Source organism: Pimephales promelas, chromosome 6, assembly GCF_988280905.1.
Source record: "Pimephales promelas chromosome 6, fPimPro1.hap1.1, whole genome shotgun sequence".
NCBI lineage: Eukaryota > Metazoa > Chordata > Actinopteri > Cypriniformes > Leuciscidae > Pimephales > Pimephales promelas.
In genome coordinates, this window is record NC_142774.1 from 27,155,233 (window position 1) to 27,181,746 (window position 26,514).

Consider the following 26,514-nt stretch of genomic DNA (forward strand, 5'->3'; position numbering starts at 1 on the left):
ACTGAAATGTTGTTAATAATAGCTAAAAAAAATGTATTGCTTTGAAATGGAAAGCAGACACTGATGTGCCAATTGGATTGTGGTTGTCGGAGATTAGCAGCCGTGTACCCTTAGAGAAGATCACATAGTCAATGAGAAGCAGGGGTGACTTATTTCATCAACTCTGGAAACGCTTTTTGAATCATATAAATATAGTACCACATGACTTGATTTGATAAAGTACATTTTCTAACTGTCTTACATTGTATCTCCCTTTTTCATCGTTCTGTAGTTGTTGCTGTTGCCTTCGTTGTGTTGTGATGTTGGTTACTGTATTTGAAAAAAGCTAAATTAAATCACCCCCCCCCCCCCAAAAAAAAAAAAGTAGATCATCTCTCGTTGTCTTTATGCACCATTAATGCAGCGTCAGATGGTGAAAGCTCATCGGTCTTTACTTTCACTTTCTGTAGTGAATAATTGACTGAGGTTTGAGACTTCTTCTCTGGCATAACTCTCGTGATATCCACTGACTCACCTTTAAAATGAAAAAAAAAAAAAAATCAATATTGTAACTTGAAATTTTTCTTTATCACCAATTGTTAAATGGACAATGATTCACATTTTCTGTGATAATAAAATTAAGTAAATATTAAAAGGGGAAATAAACAACAAAGTCAATGATCAAGTCAATTTAATAAGAGGTCCCAGTGTATACGTTCTGCAGGTGGCTTGGATTATATAGATTATTCATTCTGCATCACGAACTGGAGGTAAGCCACCGTTTGTTAAATTGCAGCTAGATTGAAAACTACAGAATTTATAGATCTTTTCATTTTCTTTCTTTCTGCATTAAATATGAAATGGTTTAATTTATGTTTTCACGCAGACGCAGTGAATGATTTTAGGGCAATTGGTTCGTATCTCTGCTTCAACTGTGTGATACCCTTACGAGGGGATACCGGAATTTCTGCAATTCATCCGTCCATCCGATTGCCAGCAGTCGGGGGAGGTTTGTCGCCTCTCGTTTCCCCCTGGTGGTCACTGTTTGAAAATAAAGTGAACGAAAATTGCACAGTGTTTGTTTGCCCGAATTTACTAGAAAGTTACAGGCAGGTGAGTTCCATCAAGTGCTAAAATCTTCAGAAAGTGGACGTCAATGACCAGAGTTAAGAACCCCTTCTCAAAGTTAACAATAATATGCAGAGCACCAGACTAAGATTTAAGAGCAATAGCATCAAATCAGGTGCTGGAGCCACCATCTGTAGAACTTAGTCGCACCAACACCTGGTTTAGTATGGCTGGGATGGCAGGGGTTAGTAACAATATTGCATGTTTTGTCTCTTGGAAATGCATATTTGACAGTAACTTGAGTTGACAGTGTATAGCTGGGGCTTGAGTTTGGAAAATGAAGTAAAACTAAAGGGCTATGCGATTTCAGCGCACACTGAAAATAAACCACAACACGGACATTAAGCAAAGGGACTTTGACCAACTTCAAAAACCTTCATAACTCTACGTGTGTAGCGTGCACATACTGTGATCTGCTCGAAAGCTGCTGAAAACACCATATCACTAGCCCCATGTGTACAAGCAGTAGGACAGAACAAAGAGGTGCCATTTCACTTTGAAGAATGCGGTGCATGCAAACTGCATTTTTTTAATGAAACTGCAGACTTTTAAAACTCACTTTTGACTGTATTGCAGTTTCAATTCATATGTGATTAATTTGGCACCCCTACTTGGAAGCATAATACTCCCCTGCTTTGCGTAGTTAAAATCGCATCAGTGCCTGTAAGAGCAATGCTTTAAGCAACTTTTCAGGGTGTGACCGTGGTGCATTGGTGATTAAAACAGCAGCCGGCTGTGAAACATGACTCTTGGGATGAACGAAACCGTAGCAACAACATACCATACTCTCTTTTTTTTTAGGAAGTAGATACTGTGCAAACCATCTCAACAAAACAATAGAGTTTGTTTATCTTTGGGAAAGGTCAGAAATCCCCACAACAAGTTCTGGTTTACGATACGCTGGATTGTGGTGTTAGCTTTCCATTTCATGGGTTCATCTTCAATGGCTGTAGAGAACAACTTTCTGATTGTGAGGCACCACAAATCCTAGTTGTAATTACGAGTCTTTGAATGAAATTATAGAAACATAAAGGTGTGCTAGTGGTGCCGGCCACTTCGAAGTATCAGATCACTTTATGATTGTCTGAAAATATAAAGTTTTGTGCCGTCTGTATTCTATATTTAGAGAGCAGATGGTGTTGAAGGAACTGCTTGGCTGATTTAATTTTCACTGTTATCTTTTCTCACTGTACACAGCAGTTCACAGTATCAGATGCCCAGCAATGCCTGAAGTGTATCAGTGTATTGAAGAGCAGTGATAAGCTTTTAGAATAGTTCTGTTGTTTCATATGTAGAATTTTCTACTACTTTGTAGAACTTGCCTGAAATTTCCTAGCCTGGTAATACCAAATTCTGCTACTTCGCTTTGTTTCGTAGACAGAGTCTGGAATGACATAATTGAAAAGTGTTGTCTTTCTCGTGGGGGCACTTTTCTGAAGTATAAAAGTATAAAATTGGTTACCCGATCACATTAAGCCAATCACATAACGTTTGGTTATGGTTATGACGTTGTGTTATTCGCCAGCTCAGCCACATCAAACTTCCTCTGTAAACACATGTATGATGTGAAAACAAAACCACCGAGTGAAATACAGGAGTGAACATGGCTGACCGAGTTTTGCTGCCTCCTTAACCTGATCATCCATGAGTGCATCCAAGGGGGAGACGATCACAACTATCGCCTTGCCGGCTTTTGGCCTGCCCAGTTTCTTGCTGACGATCGGTAATAGTTGATAAATTACACTTTTCAAAAAACCTGTCGGGAGTAAGGCCACATCACCTCCATTCAAAATGTTTAGCAAACACTCTTCTTGTTCAGGCTTCAGTTTGCAAATGCCGGGAATATTCTCCACAACAGAGCGAATTGCATCATGTGTCTCGATTTCCCTAACAATCTCAAACTCGGTGATTAGCGTCTACATCAGGCTCTCAGTCCTCCCTTTGTTCATTGATTGGCTGGCTGTTTTCAGGCCGGAGGAAAACTGAGAGACATGTCGATGTCTCAGACTGAGTTCAGAAGCGAACGGAAGTACGAAGTCTGACCCCAGAATGTCCTGAAATATTTGTAAATTTTCCCCAAATTCCATGTGATTATTTCAAATTCTGGTTTTTCAATGATTATTTCTGCTGTAGTACAGCAGTAAAATACTTCTGTCACAAATTTAAGTTAAACTGAACTTTTATTTAGGCAGGTTTTAGTGAAGACCTTTGGAGTTTTTGTATGGGTCTGACCCTTTGACAATAGTTTATAAAATGGAAAGCTCATGAAGTGAACTTTCAGAATAGATCTGGAGATGATATTCATGTGAAGTATCCTCATGATGAGATGGCAGAGATTTAAAACATGAGTAGTTGATGAAACACCGGCATTCCTTCACACAGACCTTGAACCGTTTGGTTCTCACTGAAGTTCGTTATATGGAGAAATATGCTGGAATGTTTTCATCAAAAACCTTAATTTCTTTTCGACTGAAGAAAGAAAGACATAGACATCTTGGATGACATGGGGGTGAGTAAATTATCAGCAAATTTTTTTGAGAAGTGAACTACTCCTTTAACGAGTTGTTAAGTAAAAAGGTGACTCTGTCTCCCTACCGTTCCCCACAAAAATGAAAGAAATCATAAATTTAAGGTTTTACATACAATACCTTTTAATTACCGGAACAAAGTTACAAAGAAACATTTGAAGCAAAGTCACTACGTGATAGCAAACCTGCTTGTTAACTTTTAATAACAAAGCACACACACAGAGACAGACCAGGTCAACACATCAGTTTAAAGGTGGCCTAAAATGGTTTAAATTATTTTATAATGTTTCCTGGGTTGCCCTTATAATGTTAGTATGTTTTTTTTAGATCAAAAATAGTCATAATTTAGAAATAAAAGGCATTTTTCCTAGCCTGATTTTAGCCTCTGATTTGTACACTCTGTTTGAAGGGGCGTGTCTGCTGTGTGTAACTGGCCTCTGCTGTGATTGGCTGACATGCTTGCATATGAAATAGCTACGTATTACATGTGAAACTGTTTCGAATAATTTTACTCCAGCTATTATAGTTTTTTTTTCTATTACAGCTATCGAGATTAACGAATCGTGAGATGTTTTTGAAGTATTTAGATCTATTCCCATCACATAAAATGTTGCTGTGTTGAGTATTGAGCAAGCAGAGGACAGACAGCCTGTCGATTGCGAGGATGAAGATCTTATCATTGCAACGCAATTTCTGCCTTCTCTGCTTTCACTGATGCAGACACGATCATGTAAATAGAGCAAGAGCTTCGTTGTGCAGTGTAACGTGCGTCATTGAATTCATAACGAGTTTGGCAAGTGTCCAGATAAACTCGCGCTGTGTGGAAAGATATTGATCGCTTTCTGTATACAATTTATTCACAATTATTATTATTTTTTCATCCTACTAAAAGAAACGATGTGAAGTCTCTGGCTTGACTTACTGATGCATAAACAGTATTGAACGATTTTGAGTGAAAGATTAACGTTAACTTTACCTGTCTGAACTTGAACAACAATAACACATCAGCTCGGTCCGAGGCCAGCTCTTGGGAAGTTGATGAAACAGTCGTCGGTGAAATATCCAGAGAAAATAAAATTAACCCATTGTTTCTTCAGAGGCTCGGATGAAGGAACTAAAAATACTTTTGTGTTCATGTGTACATCCGAACACTGATCAACGGCCATGCTTCGGCTGCGCAGCTCCGTCTCGTCTATCACTGAACACGGGCTGGCATATGCAAATATTTGGACTCAAACATGTTAATGATCCCAACTTTTACGTCAGAGTCGGTGTTATGTGGAGATTCGTCTGTTTTTCAGGGGTGTTTTTCAAAAACGAGATTTAAATAAGAAGGAGAAAACAATGATGTTTGAGACTCACTGTATGTCATGTCCATGTACTGAACTCTTGTTATTTAACTATGCCAACATAAATTCAATTTCACAGTATAGGGCACCTTTAACACTCCATTTCTACAACAATACAAGTCTGGTGAAGGAGAGAAGTGAACCTCCCCAAGCAGTGTTCACTTAGCTCTACAACTCTCCATGAGCCTCAGGTGTGGCTAATTAGCTGCAAGGCAATCAGAGTAAGGGAGAAACTGACAGAGCACAACAAACAACAATTTAACAAAGTAAAAACATTTTTTTTTAATATAATACATCCCCAGGACGTAACAATGGTTTCCATGATTTTGTTCACATTTTCTCCTTGTGCTACTGTTAAGTTTATTTATTCTGGCTTCAGAGGGGGCATTTACACTGGGCTCGTTTGCTGCGGTCCGAGCCCGAGCGCGTTTGTTCCTAGCGCCCGCCGCAGCGTTGGTCTGGTTTCACACTCAACTTGATTCTATCGAACCATGGTGCGTTTGCGTGCAGCTTACGTCATCACAAACGTGCACGGCACATGATAGAAAGCAGAACGTGGGTAAATATATATTTTTTTTTTATTAATTTGCTGCTATGGGCTCTATGCACGGCGTTATTTCCGGTGAAGGATTAAGGATGCTCGATAACTTCCGCCGATCGTAGAGTCCAATGCAATACCGAGAATTTATATTGAATTTTATACTCCATGGTTATAATAAAGAAACTTTAGTCACAAAAACAGATAAAACAGACACCCCTCGTTGTGTTTATGCTTCTTTTTAAAATTATATTAAATAAACATAACTATATATAAAATTACATCTAAACGTATGTACGTTTCGGACCACCTCCTCCAGTCTTGGGGTCGGTACCCCAGTGCGCACCCGGGTCCCATGACAGCTTTCACATTAGCGATTTTTCATGCGAACTGTGCCCCGTTCCGAACTAAACTGCTAGTGTGAAAGCCTCCAGAAAACATAATGTTTTGATGATTTAAAAAAAAAAAAGTTGACAAAACAGTCACTCTTTGAAATTGTATTTTGCATTCTGGCTTCACAGAATATTGAATAATCTGTCTTTGTTCAATATTTTGGCCTGTTTTTTTCCCCTCAGGTATAGGTTCTTCAAGCATCTTGTAGACGTTGCCACAGTTCTTCTAATTTTAGTCTGTCTGAGTTTTTTTCTTTTTCTTGTAATCACAGATAGACTCGATGATGATGGATCAGATCTCTCTGTGTTGTCAGACTCCTTGTGCATGTGGAAATCTCACTGAAATATTAGCTACAATTAAATGGCAAAAGGAATGTTTTTAAGTGTAAACTTATTTTTTCTACTGACGCACTACCGCAAAATATATAAATAACTGGCTGAAAACCTATTTTTCTTGGTGAAAATGGTTAGACTTTTGAAGTTACTGTATGTTGCACTGTACAGCCCTGTATCATGCTGTGTGAGCCAGTGCCATCCAGATCATTATGTGCTCTCGCTCGTTATGTGTATGTGGCTTATGTGCTATGTATACAAGCTCCAAAACAACTTGGACCACCTCCTTGCTGTTGTCCTCTGCAGTTTTGAAATGCTATTTTTAGCTCCACATGCAGCACAAAGACTTTCATTATATCCAAATATAATATGAGCTATTCTATCCAAATGTGACCTACTAAATCTACATGCCAAACCCCTTTCGATACTCTACTCTCCCTCTGCGCTGCTGATCTGATTCTTTATTAATTCAAACTAATAAACATTATAAATCACAATAAACTATTTTAAATGAACATTCAACTCCTAGAACTATACAGAGGTATGTAAAACTCTGTCTTTCCCAACAACTGTACATGTGTCTACGCCCTACTAATGAGGGAAGTTTCCTGTTGGCTGTTCTCTGCTTCCTCTCCAGTGCTTGATTTAGCATCCTCACAGAGACTGGAGGCTGATTGCTCTATTAGATAGTGACTTATATACACACTTTAGCATTATCAGTGCAAGCAAGGGATGAAGAGTTGAGTGTTCTGCCTCAGCGGATAGCAGGGTCAGTCTGAGTAATGTTTAGAGGATAGCAAGTCCATCAACCCTTCTGAGGAATGAACAATGATTATGGTCGGAAATCCTCTGCTTTTGTGATGGAGGAAAGCACATCTGATTTTAGAAGCTTTCAAAAGAAGCTCAACATTAAAAGTTGATGCTAGCTATAGGGAAGTTAAATAAAATATATAAATGTATAAAGAAAAATAATGATTGTACACAGATAAATTTAGTGCAGTTAGTCAAGTATTTTTTTAAGTAATAATGCCTTTAATCATAAAGGAAAATAAATGATGACAATTTTAATTTTGGGGAAACTATGCCTTACACCGATGAAATACACCGATTAAAACAAACAAACATTAATTTACAAATACTTTTTAAGGGTTGTCCCTGTGACACTGAAATTTACACCACAGTACATTTTTGATTTGAAAGGTTACATTTGTGGACAGTTGACACTGGATACGTTTGTTGTGAAATTGTTTTTAGAAATTCTTCTTTTATTTCTTATTCTCTTTATATTTTTTCTTGATGTATTGGAATTTGAGTGAGAATTTACATTTCAAATAGTTATTTTCTTTTAGGTGTCCACAGTTATCAGAAACATGACATTTCACTTGAAGCATATTTTCTAATGCACTTGAAAAATATAATTATTGTCAATAAAAATTGTGTATCTATTTTTTTTTTTGGACATTTTTTAATTCAAAAGCTTTTGAAAAAAAAGGTTTTGCGCTATCAATTTGTTTAGTTGACTAACAATGAATATGCTTGGTTGATCAACCAAAATGAGCAAACATGAATGCTAATGTCTAGAAAGTGACCTAAAAGAGTGCAACAGAAAGGTAGATTGTATGGAGCTCTCGTTTATCATTTAGTGATTAAAGGGACACTTCAACCATTTGCATTAATCTTTGTATCTTTAGAAACCCAGTAATATTTTTGAATGGTCATGGTTTATTCCCTTCTTTTCCCCTGAGATGGGAAATAGGGATTTAAGTGTTTTTCTTCCTGCTTATTATGACGTAAAAATCGTCATTTTGCGTCATAATAAGCAGGAAGTCACATTTCATTAAAAAGTGTAGAGACTACAAACATTAGCTCATTATTATTCAAGGGTGTGGGACCCACTCGCCCTACAGGCCTATTACAGATCAGTGGGTGGGACTTCACTTGCAGATACTGAATCATTATCAGCCATCTTGTTTGGAAGCTAAGCTAACAAGCGCTGTGGAGATAGGAATTATGATAATGACCGAAGAAACTAAAAATGAAATTGAAGAAGAGGATTTTGAAGTTCTGCTGCTCGAATCCGATGTTACGAGCCGCAGTGATGGAGGAACCGGCGGCGGCTGCCTGTCGGTCGAGAAGCCCGGACTGGCTCGAGCTGAGGCGGACTGCTAGTGCGTGCTGCGAACACAAATAGAGTCCGTCTGCTGCAGAGAATTTCAACGATGGCAATTTCTCCTGAACGAAATCTCTGACTCAGACTAGCACACGGACATTTGTGTTGTGATGTGAACCATCCTAGTTTCGCCTGACTGAACATCCAGGTAACGTCATGCAGTAATTCACCATATAGAAAGAAATATAAATGAGGAGTAATTCACTAATGAGTTTGCCAATGTAACAATAACGGGGTTTGTTGTTGTGGGAAGGAGGAGGCGGGAACTGGCGAACATTTAAACATTTTAATAGTAAAATGAACAAATACAAAACGAAATTATAAGCCAGCAGCCCCTCATTGACGACTGCTGTAACGTTACACACAACAGAAACAAAACACATCATAAAATCAGGCCGGTTTCTCTCGATCTGCCGTCGTCGCTCCTCCGTGAGAGACGCGAGACCGGCGCGCGCCTCACAGGTGTCTCTCATTATCCCTCGCGCCGTCCTCTTACGTCCCTCGCCCTCGATCGTCCTGCTTGCCACAGCCAACTAACTAGAAATTTTGTGTGAAATGAATTTGAAACTCTGGTAACCGCTAACGTTAGCCTTGTAGACGGAAGAGTGATTTCTCTGTTTGCGCTGTTCTGGATTAGTGGGTGTGGCTTGCGGAGCTCTGCAATGTGGTGCATTGTGGGAGTTGTTGTCTTATATGAAAATGTGCCCCTCGGTTATTTTAATGAATGACCCAACCGGCCTTCAAATACGGCCTTCGGAGAGTGCAGAATTCAATTGGGACAGCCTTCATCGCGCCGCGGTGATGCAATCGGTCTTCAAATGCGACCTTCAGAGGGTGCAGCCTTTGAATTGGGACGGCTTTCGTCGTGCTGTTGTGACGCAATCGGCCTTCAAATACGGACTTCGGAGGATGCAGCCTTCACATTGGGACACAGTCTTTGTAGATTATATTGAAGATGCTACTTTGTTTTGATCACAGTGATCAACTTCTTTCCCCTCTTCTTTGAGCATAAATCACTATTAGAAAACAGCAAGAAGTACATATTTACTTCAGGGAGACTGATGGTGCTTTCACTTGTGTTTGGGAAAAGCAAGGGCAGAGACTTGAACGTTAAACTCATTAGACTTGCAAATTTGAAAAAGAAAATGTAAATGTATCTCTGGAAATTGTCTGGTGTATGTTGGAGATTATTCCCTCACATTTTCAACCTAAATAGATTTTCTTATAAATTTGTTTTCCATTTGCTCATTTCCCCATCTCTCTCTATTCTGTCATCTCTGTGGTTTCATATTACTCTGGCTCACGTTCAGCGTTAGCACTGTGGTCACATGCTCCACCCAAAAATTAAACTTTGCTTTTGGAAGTTACTACAATTATCATACATGTGTAGCATGATGTTAGTATGATGTTTTGAAGCGTCCCTTCTGCAAGTTTCACAACACATTTACTTCAAGCTTTATGTGCTGATATATGCTGTACGTTAGGGTGAACTTGTGAACATGCATATGACAGTTGGTCGGAAGATATGGTTTATAGTTTAAAAAGTTACAAATATTAATAATTTTCTCTCACATAGCAATTGTTTAGTTTCAGAAGATATTTGATTCATCAACTGCGGTTGTATGGTTTACAATTGTGTTCACTTTGTGTGGTTTTTGAAGTATCAGCTCTGGCTCAACTATCCCGTTTGTGATGATCTGAAGAAAAATGCCATACTTATAAGATGGCATGAGGGTAAATGAGAGAATTTTCAAATTGGGGTATCTCTTTAACTGACCCTAATCAAGTCTGAGTTGTCAAAAGAAATAAAGATTGGCTGCGACAGAGAGATAGAGTTTCAGTTTTGGTGACTGACTAAATTATTTGTAATGGTTTTATTTATGCTGACCTGATGTGTGTGTGTGTGTCTTCCTCATTAGATTACTTGAAGGGCTGCTACAGATAATGATTTATGGATGAATGAAAATGCATGATGTTCTTGGCTTGGGGGTGGTACTAGTAGTTTAGTCATTTGTTGTCTTTTCATTTCAAACCCTGTGCTAAAAACAGCAAATACTGCCTAACTTCTTAGAAAATGTGTTTATTGAAAATGAGGATTTGCTTTTCAGGAAGTGTTTAAGATCTAAAGTCTTACTTTGAATTTTAAATTATACTGCTCTTTTTCTATTTCTTTATATTACCCAGCAGTGGTGGAATGTAACGAAGTACAAATACTTTGTTACTTTACTTAAGTACATTTTTCACGTATCTTTACTTTACTTAAGTAGAATAAATAGTGCATACTTTTTACTTTTACTTCGTTAGATTTTGCAGCAATTATTATACTTTCTACTCCACTACATTTCTACAACTTCTGTTACATTTTCATTACATTTTCTGATCAGTTTTTCCCCTGCCAAAATGTAATATGACCGTCCGTTCGTTGCACGTTTGTCTCACCAGTGACGTTTGGTTGCCATAGATACATCAACTAAATGTGTCTAAATGTGTGTTTATCATGCAATTTATACGCGAAGATTTGTTTTTACGTGTATAGGAAACACACCGTGTGTAATATACGTTTGGTTAGGATTATGGCAAGCCAAGAGGTTCAGAATTACACCATAAATTAATCGCGTCTACTGCCAAACATAGTTATTAACATATAGTAAGGATAAGCATGGTTTATATTGCTTAATTGCAAGCTTGTTTCAGAAATGGTGACAACAATTTTTTTCCATAATTATTGAACATCATTATAGGAGTATTAGGTTGAATGAGTTAGAATTAAATGTTTTATTAGTCATTAGAAAATAGTCATTAAGAGAATCAATTGTTATGCAAGTACTTTTACTTTTAATACTTAAAGTACGTTTAAAATCGGGTAATTTTTACTTTTTACTTAAGTATGGTTGTCATTGTGTTACTTCTACTTTTACTAAAGTAAATATTTATCTGGTTATATACTTTTACTTAAGTACTGAGATTCAGTACTTCCTCCACCACTGCCCAGCAGTGTGCTAAAGTCTTCCTCTGTATAACATCATTTGTTTAGTGCTAATAAGATGCTAGCCAGCAACCAGGGGCTGTACGTAAAGTATGCGTGGCTGTCCCTGGTGTTGTCATCCTCACCATGGAGAAAAGTTCTTGTTATTGTCAGCCCTGGACCAAGAGCTGTTCACCCATTATTAATTCAATGGGTCCTCAGAGGTGAAACGCAGGGCTCGGTTTGCCTCTGAGGGATCTGGTGACTGCATCATCAGCTAGAGCAGAGTCTTTGTACAGCGAGAAAAACAGTTATGGTAAAGAAACCAAAATAAATCCACTGTGGTTTCTGATCACTGTAAAGAGCTATTGGAGGATATAGGACAGTTGTCTTCAAAGTGTTAGCTAGGGCTGCTTGATATTGGAGAGAAATTACATTGCGGTTTGTTTTTCTGTGATATGAAAACCATTTCACCAGGCCACTAGAATAGCTATTTGAAAATAATTATTCTAGAATGTTTGGTGTTATTTTTTTAAGGGACTTGCATAGAAAAAAAACAAAAACAAATGACAAGCATATAAATACTATAGAAAAAGGATACAAATTAAATAAAAAGTGCTTTGTTTTCCAGGTAAGTCTAACAGTATTCAGGTACAGAAATTAAATTGTCAAATTATGTAAAAACAAAACAAAAAAAACACTGCATAGTCTTGACTGTATAAATTAAACATAATTAATCTTTGTTAAAGATGCAAAAGGGATTTTATCTTTATTTTTTGTTTGATTTATATTAACGACACAGAAGACAGCAGATGCGCATATTGCGATATTAATACTAAAACAGCACATATTGTGCAGCACAGTGTGAGCCATCCATCTTCACCAGCAGGGGTCCAGAGCAGTCGTAAGTAAAACAGACAAATCTGTCTTCAAAGACAACTGAATTAATAGTTACTATTAATTGGTATTTCTCGACATAGTAAACTATGAATTTACGTTACCATAGTTGCCTATATAGACTCGCTGCAGTTTTGAAAATGGTACATCATGATCAAAAGTTTGCTGACCGCTGATATAGGCCATGCAAACTCTTCCGCTAAAAATTTGCAGGTATGTCTTGTCTTTATTTTATCTGTAAGTGGATTTTTTGTATATTTTGTCCATTTTTTTATTTATAAGAACCAAGACATAGTGAACAAAGTTCATTGTTACTTGATAAACTTAACTGAAGAAAGAAACAAGACAAGAAACTACAGCAAGAGATGAGGTTTTAGATATGTATTAACCTCAGAGTTCTCAAGAGATCTTTACTGTGAGAAATGGATTTCATTTTGCACATCAACCAAACTAACGATCTTGTCAACCAAAATTTGAATAATAATAATAATAAGTGGCAACTTTGGTTGCAATAAATTGACCATAAAAATATATGATGGCAATGCTTCCGTTTTATGGGATGTCATATTGGCAACTGTATAACTTGCAAACATGTATTTCATTAAGTTGTATGATGTCAATATGTACCAAACTTCCATCTGCTTTTTATCTTAAAATGCATTGTTAATTTCCATAATTATAATGGTGGCAACACAGAAAGCCACATAGTGAGTTTTTGAAACAATAGTTTACACTAAAAGCCATATAATGTTAAGCATAAACAGCTTTTATATGATAAAGTGTCTTTCAGTTTAGCAATCAACATCAGCATCTTCCACTTTTCACTGCGTCCTCTGTGTGAGCTGATACCATCCTCACCCCAAAGTCACATTCACAACCGTTCAGTCTGGGTGGTTGTCAGGTCCATTAATCACTTGCACGGTGGCCGCAGATCTATTTGGGTGCCGTCCTCCATGCTGCCTGCCACATAACGCAATCAGCTTTCAAGAATGCAAATGTAAACGGGGGTGGTGATCTATTAGCGTGCGGTGGTGAAGGGAGGGTTATTATACTGGCTAAACGGAAGCCGAAATGCAGGACTGCCAGTCATTTATGTGACTTTTTCATTCATTTTCATATTTCTCCGTTCGCACGGTCTGAGCCATCTATCGTTCAGTGGGTTTGAAGAAAGAATCTCAATGGGGAGGCTGTAATGTGTGTGTGTGTGTGTATGTGACTGATCATGGCTTTTATCTCCTGCCTTGTTAGCCTTTGTTGCTGTCGACTTAAAGTGATACCCCCTTTCCTCCCTTTCCTTTAATCCACCTTCAGTCATTTTAATGGGACAGTTTCTATAGGCTCAATAGGCTGTGGATTTATACTTCCCTCCAGTCCTTGATCAAATTGTGGTCATGGCCTGTCTGCTGGCAAATGACAGCAATCTCTTTAGACCCTCATGACTGTGAGATGACCGCTTCCACCTCAGCAATATTACTCGTGACATCTGCATTGTTTGCCTTATCTTGTGCTGTAAAGAACTGTTCAATAGTAAAAATGTCTCATCAACTATTAAGTGCTGACAAATTATTACATTTTATGAGTCGTACGATTTATTTACAGACACAAAGGATATTATTTGTGTAGTTTGAAAGACCCGTGCACCCTTTTCATGCTGTGATAAACGAATGCCTCACGTTAAGCAACAAAACAGTGAAGAACATTACATGAGCCCTGGTTTCATTTGCAAGCTAGTTTTCTGCCCTAGCAAAAAATCTTGGTATATGTATATATAAATGCACTGATATCTGGCGAAGTTAAAACCGTTATTGTGTCACATGTTGATATTGTTTCAGTATTTCATTAGTTTGATCTCTGTTTTTTTTTTTAAGGGGTGGATGATTATGATTTCAATTTTCTAACTTTAGTTAGTGTGTAATGTTGCTGTTTGAGCATAAACATCTGCTAAGTTACAATGCTCAAAGTTCAAAGTAAAGGAAGGGACTACACAACATTTCTCCTGGGTTAGTGACATCAGGAACCCTAAAATGTACATAAACCCCACTCCCCGGGAACGCAGTCCATGTTGAGAAGAGGAAGAGTTGGCCTATGTCACAAAAAAATTTAAGTATCGGAAGTATGTCTTTTACAGGGTTTCCGTGGGGTCACAAAATCACAATTTAAGGCCTTAAAAAGTCTTAAATTTGCTGAAGTATTGTGTTCTAGGTCTTAAATAATTTTAAACGTGTCTTAATTTTCCTACATCCATGTAAATCTCATTGAAATGCTCCCTCAGCACTTTGGAATGTTTTGAGTTTTTTTTATTCTGTGGTTGTAGTTCTTTATTTTGCTTGTTCAAATATAATTCACAGATTTAAAAACGGATTTTATTCAGCTATGGGGAAGTGGAAGTTTAGCGATACTTGGCTTAAAAAATCTGAATTTTGGATTCAGATTTTGCTGATTTGGATTTTGGATTTCATGAAAACAGAAACTAATTTCCAATAACATGGGACCCTTCGTGCTGATTTTCAACGTATGTTTATTTTAAATAAATTAAATTACTTAGCGAATAATTTTGAGACTCTGCATTTCCTTTGTACGTTTTTTTTTTTTTTTGTGATATAGGTCCTAAATTTCATTCATAATGGTCTTAAAAAGGTCTTAAAAAGTCTTAAATTTGATTTTGTGAAACCTGCAGAAAACCTGATTTTAGTAGGGATACGGGTCTTCCGGTTAGCTTTTTACAATGGTGGAGTCCGATAGATACCGCTGGCTGGACCAAATCTCTCTGCAACCTGCCTGAAGTCACATGACAATGTTGTTCGGATAATAAATGAAAACTCTCAAGTGGGAAAGCGTGAAAGCTGAGGAATGGAACCCGATACACTACAACAACACTTGTGGGTAGCTCTAGCCATTCGCCAGTAAAGCAAACGTTTCTATGGGATCAGCAGACATTGCCGCTACGCTTAGAATTGTGGGTAGTGTAGTTTTTTTTTTTTCATAAGATCGCGGATAAACATATTTTTCTTTAAACAAGGTTGATTTCATACAAACCTATAGCTTCAACAGGAGCAAAAACCTTTGTTTAACACTGCTCTGCTCGTGGTCTACTCGTCTACCTCGGATGGTTTAGACATTAGGGCTGATAATCTAAATCCTTATCAAGAAATACTGTTGACCGGAAGTTCTGTATCCCTACTCCACGTTCTGAGAGCAGGAAGTGTGACATAGGCCTGTTGTTGTAGAAGAGCACATTTGTGAGTCTGCTGCTCAAGCTTTCTCTTTTAAAATTTTGAGCTAAAACTTTATATACAGTACATACTCTTGGGTCAACAGAGACTTATTTTACATCTTGTGAAAAGGGGCATCCCACCTCTTTAATCATGCAGTCGACGTGGATAGTAAAAGAAAGGCATCCAAGTACTTTACTACAGTGGTTCTTCAACTTTTTGGGCCAAGCAAGCCTCCTTTGATTAAATCAGAACACCATCTAGTCACTGACAATGTTCACTCTGTTCAGTCAATTCAATATTGGGCAATTAAATCTCTTTGCAAGCAAAATCTTGCTGCTGTGAGAGCCTCATTGGTTCCAATTCAATTCAAACATTGAATTATTGGTTTCATTATCGATATGATGCTCAAAATGACTGCTGAATTTGGTAAAAAGCTGACAGCTTTTTACTCCCATCTTTATGAAATCAAACTAATTGTATTTAAGGGCAAAGGAATAAAAACTTGTAGTTTTGCTGGGAATAAAATTGTGTGCACATCCTTAAGAAGAACATTAACTATTTACATCTTGCACTGCCAAATAATGTAAACACTTTAGTCACATAGAGGTATATTAGTTGTAATATAAGACAATAAATGTATAATATTATTTTTCACAGCATAATGACTGTCTGAAAGGGGGAGATTTTCGATTATTATTGTTATTTATTTAATATTTTTAATAGTCTACATTTCCATGGTCACAATACTCTTGTAAGTTTATCTGAATCTGTAGGTTTGTAATTAAATTATGATCATGTTATATAATTATGTAATTGTTAATATAATATAATATAATTTTTATTTTGAATAATATTTTGTAATATTACCCAAACATCCCCAAATAAATAATCATTTTTAAAATATGCAGTCTGGCTTTTGTCTATGTACAGTGTATGGCACTCATTCATGATGTCATTATTTCAAGGTTAATCTAGGTTTACGGTAATGGCTGCAGAGCATCTGCCGCCGTCATGAAAATAGGAGATTACAGTTGCACTTTCTAGCCCAGGGGTCATACCGTCTAATGGTCAAGGGTTAAAAGTGAGCCAGTGTTGAGGCAAGATGGAAATCCTGTCTCAGTAATCTAGTTGTGGAGAAGCTTTTTACAGCCAGATGCTGACAGATGTTTTACAATGGGATTGGCATGAATTGCAGCCCTGTGATTTGGTTATCTGGATTTAAAATCAGGAATGAAGCCAGCATTAACTAAGAGGATGCCAACATAGAGAGCAACTTTAAATATTATGGCTATTACACCATTAATTTAACTTTTTTGTGTTTTAATTTCAGTTTAAGATGACTTCTTTATGCTTTTTCTCTGCTGTTGTATTCTGTTTGCATTTAGCCTCAGAATAATGCTTTTTGGCTTTAACTCCATTTGTGACTTAATGCTCAAATTGTTTCTGTGCAGCTGGTTGGTGGACAGTTTGACCTGGAGATGAACTTCATCATCCAGGAGACGGAGAGCATCATCTGCATGGTAGAGCTGCTGGAAAAATGTGACTCCACTTGCCAGGCGGAGGTGTGGAGTATGTTCACCGCCGTGCTGAAGAAGAGTTTGCGAAACCTGCAGGCCTGCACTGATATTGGCCTCATCCAGCTGGTGCTCCAGTGTATAGACCGAGTTGACACCATAGTTGCAGGTGTGTAAAGCAGGGGATGATTAAGTTGCTGACAAGGATACACATTTTGACGTAACAGTCACTCTAATAGTTGCTGTTTTACTATGTTATGGAAGTCATATAGCAGAAAAGTGGAGAAACCTTCTTTTCTGTCTATCCTATTTTAGGATACCCTTTCCCTAGTATTTTGACAGAATTCAACATACATTTGATACTTATGTTTATATTTAGATTATATTATAAAATTAATTATATTAAATTACATTAATTAAATTATATTAAATAGCAGTAATACTGTTATTATATTATATTATATTATATTATATTATATTATATTATATTATATTATATTATATTATATTATATTATATTATATTATATTATATTAAATATCAGTAATACTGTTATAATTTCTATATATTTTCTATATATTTAAAAATGTAATTTATTCCTGTGATGGCAAAGCTACATTTTCATCATTCACATCATTCTTGATGCATGATAACTTGATCGATTTTTTCAGTGTTCTTTGAGTAGAAAGTTGAAATTAAAAATATGTGTAACATTGTAAATGGCTTCACTGCTGAATAAAAGTTTTCTGTTCTTTAAAAAAAAAGAAGATAAATCAAGCTTGTTAACTTGAAATACTAAATGCTACTTATGATGCTGTTTAAACATGTACAACATTCTTATTCAAGTATAATTACTCTACATATTTCATGTCATATAGAAGATTTAAAGGAAAAAAGTTTATTTTGGTTTTGTGGAAATACAAATCTGATCTTAAATAGTCAAAAATTCAAACTGAGTTCAGTAGCTGTCTTTAAATCCATAGCCTTTTATAAATATGTCTTCAGTTGTAATGCAGAATTCCCCTTGTGTTTGTGTGTGGTGTATTTCAGATCTGATGGTGGACATGCTGGGTGTGCTGGCCAGCTACAGTATCACAGTGAAGGAACTGAAGCTGTTTTTCAGTCATCTGAAAGGAGAACAAGGCCAATGGGTAATGGTTTGAATAAATCTCCCCTCTCCACCCCACGCAGTCATGATGCTCTTATCTCCAAGAAATAGATGATATATTTTATAAAGTACTAGAGCCGTTGCTTAAATTAAATGGAAGCGGATTCATTAATTATTTTTTGTCATGACATTCTCTGTATAATAAACTTTGCAATAATTTACTTTTTTTTAATATAAGAAATTGCACACAATTTTGTTCTCGTCCTCCATTCTAAGTGTGTCTTTAGTCTTTAGTAGATGAAGAAGACAGTGGAAAGGCAGGTGGTTTTGATGCATTATGCTGTGTTTCTGGAGGACTGGGGCAGTGCCGTTGATCAGAGCACCAAATGAACATGTCAGAGCAAGGAGAGGGCACATCTATGTGTGTCTATATCTTTTACCCTGCAGGCAGAAGCCATTATTGTGACTGTCTGATGTACTTGTTGCTGATGGACCAAATATGTCTCGGGTTGGGAAATGTTTTGGAAATTAAGATGTATTTCAAAATCAAGATGGTCTTGCTCAAGATTTGAAACAACGTTAATAAGTTTCAAAGTAACTAAACAAAATGGTATTCTGTTATTCTGTATAGTTCTAGAGTACAGTATATTTTATGTATATGTGCAAGAAGAATACTGCAGTCAAGCTACAATTATTTATTGTGTGGGTGCTTGTGTGAGTTCATTGTATGTTCAAGTTGTCTAAATACATATTTTTTCTTCTTCTATCTATCAGCCATCTCATGCTGTCAAGCTGCTGTCCGTGTTGAAGTCCATGGCTCAAAGAAATGGTCCAGATTCATTTTTCAGCTTCCCAGGGAAGAGTGCTGCGGTGAGACACTGACCCAAACAACAGTCTAACTGCATTGGCCTTAACCTTGACATCAGTCAAAACGTATACACTGTGAAAACATTTATTGTGATTTTTCAATTTGTGGAACTTTTCTGGTCCCCACGGTGATGCAAAAGATATATGCCAGACGTTCTCGTCTAGTGGCTAGTTTACTGGCTAGTACCCAGACATTTTAACTTTCTATGATAAACTTTCAAAAGGTTTTAAAATCAGGGAAATTATACTTGGATACATTTTGAGTAATTTTTAACGTGTACATTTTCTTTTCAAGTAATCTCTCTATTGAGAACAATTGATTATTACTTTTTTATTTATTGTGAAGTAAAACTGTTTAACACAAGTCAATATATGGGAATTACAATTTATTTGATTACTTTGGAAATGAGAATCTTTGTCAGGACAACAGAAATTTACAGTTTAAAGCTCAGAAATTAATTGTTTCATTCAGAAGGGATCAAATTGTTATATTTTAATGATTGACATATTAATTGACTTAACATTTTTTATGGTTTTGAAAGAAGTCTCTTATGCTCACCAAGGCTTGATTTATTTGATCAAACTGTTTTATATTTTAATACATTTCAAATCCAGTCACATGATCCCTTGGCAATCTTTTTAAATTTGATGCTCAAAGAAAACATAATCGTATCACAGTTGAAAAAGGTTGTGCTGCTTAATAATTTTGTGGAAACTGATTTTTCCCCCAGAATTTTTTGATGAATAGAAAGTTCAAAGCCTTAACTAATCCATTCTTTACTTTCATTTTTGGTCAATTTAATGCAGTCATATTTTTTTTTTTATCATAATAATGACACAAACTTTTGAATGGTATAGATGAAACATAGATTGAAGTTGAATTTTTTCATTATTTCTAGTATGGAAAACTGACCCTAATTGAATTATCACAGTTTATGTGAAAGTGTATAGCATGAGAGCTGCAACAAAATCTTTTCACTGTAAAAGTTTAGGCTCGTTTCTCCAGATTTGCTGAAACCTACCGTATAATGATTTTTTTTTATCATAATGACGCAAACTTTTGAATGGTATAGATGAAACATAGATTGAAGTTGAATTTTTTCATTATTTCTAGTATGGAAAACTGACCATAATTGAATTATGACAGTTTATGTGAAAGTGTATAGCATGAGAGCTGCAACAAAATCTTTTCACTGTAAAAGTTTAGGCTCGTTTCTCCAGATTTGCTGAAACCTACCGTAGAATGATCCAGTTGTGAGGCACAAAATCAGCAAGATTGAATAAGAGTCAGTCTTATTCACTCACTGTCTTGTTGCTTTATTTAGAATTAGGAGACGTTAAAATCTCTCTCGTTAAAAAAAAAAAAAAATCTGAATATAATTTCTCCCCGTCTCCAAAAAGCTTCAGATATCTTTACCCAGTCTTTCACTTAGTTACCCAGGCATTTCTTTAGCTATTTAGTTTCTTTACAGGAATGTCTAACACCCACAGGAAATTGTATCTGCTTTATGGACTTTTACACTTTAGAGGAGATGAGCACCACTGAACAACAACAAAAATGTCTTGGTTTTAGAGAAATATCTTCTAATTTGATTATTAAATTTACTTGTTCTTTAGTGCATCGAGAGGATTGGAGTGAAATCCATATGCACTATTATTTTCGTATGGGATCCAGATGCATTTGACATGCTCCAACTGCCTCTCTGTATGTGTGTTTGTCATGCTTTTATTATAAATCAAACAATCATCAGCATGGGGGTCTTGAATGTTTTAGAGGGCATGTTTATGGAACCCTTCCTGTGTTGTCAGTGTCCACTTGAAAAGGTGCCAAATACATTCTGTCCTCTCAGGAAATAATTTGATTGGTTGTTGTTTAGTTTATATGTTATTCCAGCACAAATATATTTGGGTTCTGGAGAAAATAACATTGCATTGGCCTTCATTTTTCATCTGTAACCCACGAATATGACAGTTTTCAGTGTACAAACATACATAGCCATTTTGGACACATCCCTCCAAGGACACTACTTTCATTGTCGTTATTCCCCACATTCTGCACAAATGCTATATGTTCTACTTTCTTTATCTAAATTATTATCTAAATCTTTCTTTATCTAAATTATTATCTTTCTTTATCTAAATTATTAATTATTATAGAACCACAAAATAAAGAAACCTAACTGGAAAAACTGTTTTTGTTTATGTATCATCAGGCTATTGCTCTTCCACCTATTGCAAAGTGGCCATACCAGAATGGCTTCACCTTCCACACCTGGCTGCGCCTGGACCCCATCAATAACATAAATGTTGACAAGGACAAGCCTTATCTCTACTGGTGGGTCACAGACAAACACTTGATCACACAAACCTATGATGTAAAATAAAACATTTTTATTGTTTCGATTTTGAAGATTAGCTGACTACTATTTTTGTTGAGAAGGATGTGTTTTCCTCTTTCTCTCTGTCTAGCGTTTACTCTTCTCAAGGGCAGCGTTTTACAGCCTTCTTGTCCTATTTTCAGCTTATAATTAATTTCTGTCAAAAAATGTAATTTATGCAAATGGAGCTATTTTGACTCACCGAAAGATAATTGACCTTGTTAAAAGAACTGTAGGATTTACACTCTTCACTTTACTGAAATTAGTTCTCTACATAAACAGACCTTCTCTCATCATTTATGTATTACATATATATACAGTAAATGGGAATTCATTTCAGAATTGCCATTACACTTAAAAGAATAGTGCACTTAAAAATGAAAATTCTGTCATCATTTACTCACCCTCAAGTTGTTTTAAACCTGTATGCATTTCTTTCTTCTGCTGAACACAAAAGAAGAATTCGGTAACCAAACAGTTGATGGATCCTATTGACTTACAGGGTTTTTTTCCCCTCTATGAACTAATCCTTTAAGGATTTTGAATCAATCACATGAGTTAACGCTTTAATGTTGACAGCCCTATTATAAAATTGTAAAATATCATTGCCTATATTTTGTAGAATACAAAGAGCAATGGATATTTAGTATATGCCCACAATTTGTAGCAATGGGAAGGCTGGAAAATGCACATTCAGCTTGTCTTCAGTTCTTCAGACTCCAGTGGAGTGAAACCGTGATATTGTGCACCCAGGGGACTCTCGAGGAGCGACAGCTTTGAGTTGAGCTGACCGAGCCAACTCCCTGTTTCTTGAGAACATCTTAATGAGTGAAGCCTTATTTGTGAACAAGCCGCTTGGCTCCAGGGATAAGGCCTTTTCAAAGGCTCTGAGGACAAGGAGGCCATCCCACCATTCCGTTGCTTCCCTGGCTCAGGCGCCTGCTGCTCTTCCCCAGTCCGTCCTAATTGAGTACTGTGAGCAAGCAGCTGAGAAAGCAGTTTCTTCCTGTCCTTCCCACTTATGCCAAGCACATGAAACCCCTTATGGTTTCGCCCTCACCCTAGATGGACATTGGGACTGTCAACTGTCTGGTTCTCCGCAATGCCCGCCAGGCCATCCAAGCTAAAGGGCGTTCTATGACTCTGTCCATGGTTAGAGAGCATGCGCTGTGGCTCAACCCTACACTCTTACACCATGTCCTAACTACACGCGCCGCGACGCCGCGACACGCGATAAAAGGTATCTTTTCCATGTTAATCAGAGTTTTTGTCCTAACCAGACGCGACGGCGACACGCGAAGTTTCTAATTTAGAAACGGTTCCTATTTCTGCGACGTCGTGGCTGACAGAATGAAGAAATCACACTGGTTATGAGTACACATTATTTATTTTTAGTTAAAAATAGGTCAGTGTGCCACAAGATAACGGATAATTTACCTCAGATTTTGAAAGCAGATAATATAGCGTTCAAAATGAATTCTATGCAAACATACAACTGTACTTCATCACAAAATTAGTCAATGAGTATGTTTGTTTAATGTTTTGATTTTTAATAATGTTATTTCTTGATTTGATTATGTCCTTACCCATTTCCAATGCGAGTGCGGGCCAGCAGTGCGCTTTCACGCTGTTCTGATCTGGCTGTGATTTTTGATTGACGTGTGGCATCTCACAGTAGCGTTGCGTCTAGTGTGGACAGACACACTTGCTTTCGCTGGAATTTTATCGCGTCGCGTGTAGTTAGGACACGGTGTTAGAAGAAATGGTCCTATTTAGAACCAGAAATGGTTCCATCCCCCGCTTCATATATGGAACTCCAAAATGGTTCTACATAGAACCATTTTTTTGGTAAAAGGTTCTATTGGCCAAGTATGGAACCCCAGGGTTCTATATAGAACCCAGAGGAACCATTTTTTAAAGAGTGTATAGAACCTTTTAGGGGTTCCAAATACATAGCACTGATATAACCTTTTAAGGTTCTATATAGAACACTTTCTTCCAAGAGTGTATATGAGAAGCAGCACATCATGGGAGCGCCAGTTGAGCCTGATCAAGCCACCTTCGGCTCTGCTGTTGCCCTGATGCAGGTTGTAAAAACAAAGAGGATGAGGCATGTAAGTTATGTTTTCTGTGGAAATCAGCACCACCATGCCACGTTCCCCCTTTACGGCCATCCCGGGTCGAAATTTCCAGGTTCCTGGCAGAGCCAAACCTCGCAGCAGATCGGCAGCGCAGTACGGTAACCCCCTCCTTTTGGCAAAACATCCTTTGCCACAGGCGTGACAAAGAAACCCCCTAATTCCACTCCTGATACAAAACGTAAGAGGCTGGCTTTATGCGTGGCAATAGGGGGCTGTGATGACTACATGTTCTCTGGTCTTCCCCTCCAATTACAATGTGAAAAAAGGAGGTTTCTGTTGGCTAGGTCAACCCCCCCCCCCTTGCTAGTGGCTGCCCACCCAATGTCCAAAGAGGCTTCACTGTTCCCAGCATTGCCCAGTGGCCCTTTAAACACACTTTGGGGGATTTACATATTGTAAATAACAAAACTGTGAAAAAGTATGCACACTAAGTGTCACCACATAGTTCCCTAGACCCACATCTTACAAATTCAAGGCAGTTTTATAATTCTTAACATGTTCTAAGAATGCTAGGAAATGGACAGTTAGATCTGACTTCCTAAAAAGTCCAGGGTGAACCCACTTAACTCTTCTTGAAGGGGAACCCATTCTAAGGATGATGCTTGCCCCCTTAATGCACGAGAAGTGAATATGCTGAGGAAAGGTAGCACATGCAGGTGCTTTATTATGTACTCTGGTAAGGGGTGGTCCCTTAATTGGCATCGGCCACATGCGCCTGTCTTTTAAGCCAGACTTGATGCTTCATGCAATCAAGCAAATTGATGCAATTTTATTTTATATGTTCATAAAAATTGTTGTAAGTTAATGATGAAAAATTGTTGTATTCTTTAATAACCTACACATTGCCATTTTCTTACATTGTATTACAATCACAGTGGACAGATGTATACTAGGGCTGGAAATCGCCAGAGGCACCACGATACATTGTTATCACGATACTTCAGCCACGTTACAATATTATTGCTATTTTAAACATTCAGAAATATGCTGGAATGCACTTCCTGTACACACAGCTCACTGCACATGTGTGTGAGAGAGTGATGCGGTAGAAAGAGAGATATGTTATGTGATTTGTCTGAAAGCAATATCTTAAATAATTTTTTTCCCGCAATATTTTTCCCCGCAACAGAGCTTACGGTAAAATTGCGCAATACTTGAAATCACAAGCTGAAATTCAGGCCCTGACAATATCAACATTTGGCGTCCTCGTCCGAAACAATATCACCAAGCAAACTTTACTAGTCTTTCTGTCGAGAGTAGAACTGTTTAAATGAGCACCCCTCATATGAAATGTATCCTGAATTAATTTACGTATGTTTTCTCTTTCATCTCTAGTTTCCGCACCAGCAAAAGTTTGGGCTACTCTGCACACTTTGTGGGTGGATGTCTGATTGTGACCTCTCTAAAATCCAAAGCCAAAGGCTTCCAGCACTGTGTGAAATACGACTTTAAACCCCAGAAGGTTTGAATTACCTCAGTCTTTTATTTTTTATTTTTTTTGCTTACCTGTTTGTACTCATCATGTACACTTTCAGAAGTCTTTATCTGTACCTCTGCAATGTTCAAGGATAGGAAAGTTGACATATAAGAAGGGCTTGTGCTGTGGTCATATCTGAGCAGGGAAGGGATTTGGTTTCTTCTTGATAATCCTCAGATCCCATATGGAATGGAATGGGCAGGCATCCTCAGCTAACAACCTTTAGACTTGAGCTGGATAACCACAGTGAATGATGATCCAACAAGATCATTTGTGCTATAAAAAGATTTTATTTAGAAATAAAAATAATTTTTCAATGGAGAGTCTTTTTATAGCATGAAATGTATGTTACGTATAAGGCTAATTTACATAAATTCATATTTCTAAAATCAAGAAGCTCACTCAAGAAGTGCTCTAAACCCTTTTATAGGGTGCATATGACCTATTTTTAAATTCCATTTCATTACCTCTGGAGAGGTCTTACCTAAGGGATGTCGAGTACCTTCATTGGCTTTCCCCTCCATTTAATGGAAATTCAAGATCTAGGTGAGATTGTTGTTATTGGGTGTAAATGGGCCACAGTCTCACAACTGTAGCAAAGTTTGCTGATGTACCATATTTTTGTATATACCTGGGGTATTGAAACTAAAGTCCAAGGACTCCCAGGGGGCCACAAGAATGAAGGTGCTAGAAAAAAATAGTATTGTTAGGTCTTAGTTAACCTTCCCTTTAAGATATATGAGGAAATATGTTTAAAGTAATACATTCACATACTATTTCATTCTGCTTTCTATGCACTGATCAGAAATCATGAGATTAGTTGTGATTTATTTTATTCACTAGTTTGACTATATATTCTAAATAGACATAGATATTTCTTCTTTCTAAGTGTTAAACTCAGATTAGATTGTAACTAGAAAGTGGATTCATCACAAGGGGACAATTCAATTTTGGGGTAAATAATGCTCTCAAAAATTGATATTGTTATTAAATTAATAATGACATTCTTTCCTGATTATAGAGGTTCATTTTGTTTTTATTCTACAGTGGTATATGGTGACCATAGTGCACATCTACAATCGCTGGAAGAACAGTGAAATCAGCTGCTATGTCAATGGAGAGTTGGCGTCGTATGGCGAAATCACCTGGTTTGTCAACACAAGTGATGTAAGTGGTTTCAAGAGGTTCTGTTATCTCTGTGTTCTGGTTTTTAACAGCAGTTAAGCTTGAGGCCCTGCTTTTGTCCTCCAGTAGTGTTTCAGTTCAAAGCTTGTCAATATTTTGGCAGCTACAAACCCCAAATACCCAAAAACTTCAAAAGATGAAAGTCCATTTTATATTTAAACTGCTTTGACAGCTGAACAGTAGCAAAAGGAAACATTTTAAAATACATTTGATGAGATTAAATGTGATTATTCAACCGTGTTATAGTTTCAGAATCTGAAATGTCATGAACATTCTATAATTAGCATAGCAATTTGGAGTTTGCCCATTGAGTGTGCATTGCACATATGCTTTCCTTTTGAAATTATATA

General features: G+C 37.1%; 1 protein-coding gene across 10 annotated transcripts in view; it reads left to right on the plus strand.

Moving 5' to 3' along the window:
• lrba (LPS-responsive vesicle trafficking, beach and anchor containing) overlaps positions 1-26,514 on the plus strand; it is a 299,224-nt gene that overhangs the window by 22,221 nt on the left and 250,489 nt on the right. For all 10 annotated transcript variants that reach the window (XM_089132308.1, XM_089132310.1, XM_089132311.1 and 7 more), the window contains exons 2-7: positions 16,946-17,177; positions 18,059-18,159; positions 18,891-18,986; positions 21,197-21,318; positions 24,838-24,964; positions 26,027-26,146. In XM_089132308.1, the coding sequence (XP_088988434.1) occupies positions 16,946-17,177; positions 18,059-18,159; positions 18,891-18,986; positions 21,197-21,318; positions 24,838-24,964; positions 26,027-26,146 (798 nt within the window). The remainder of the gene's footprint in view (positions 1-16,945; positions 17,178-18,058; positions 18,160-18,890; positions 18,987-21,196; positions 21,319-24,837; positions 24,965-26,026; positions 26,147-26,514) is intronic.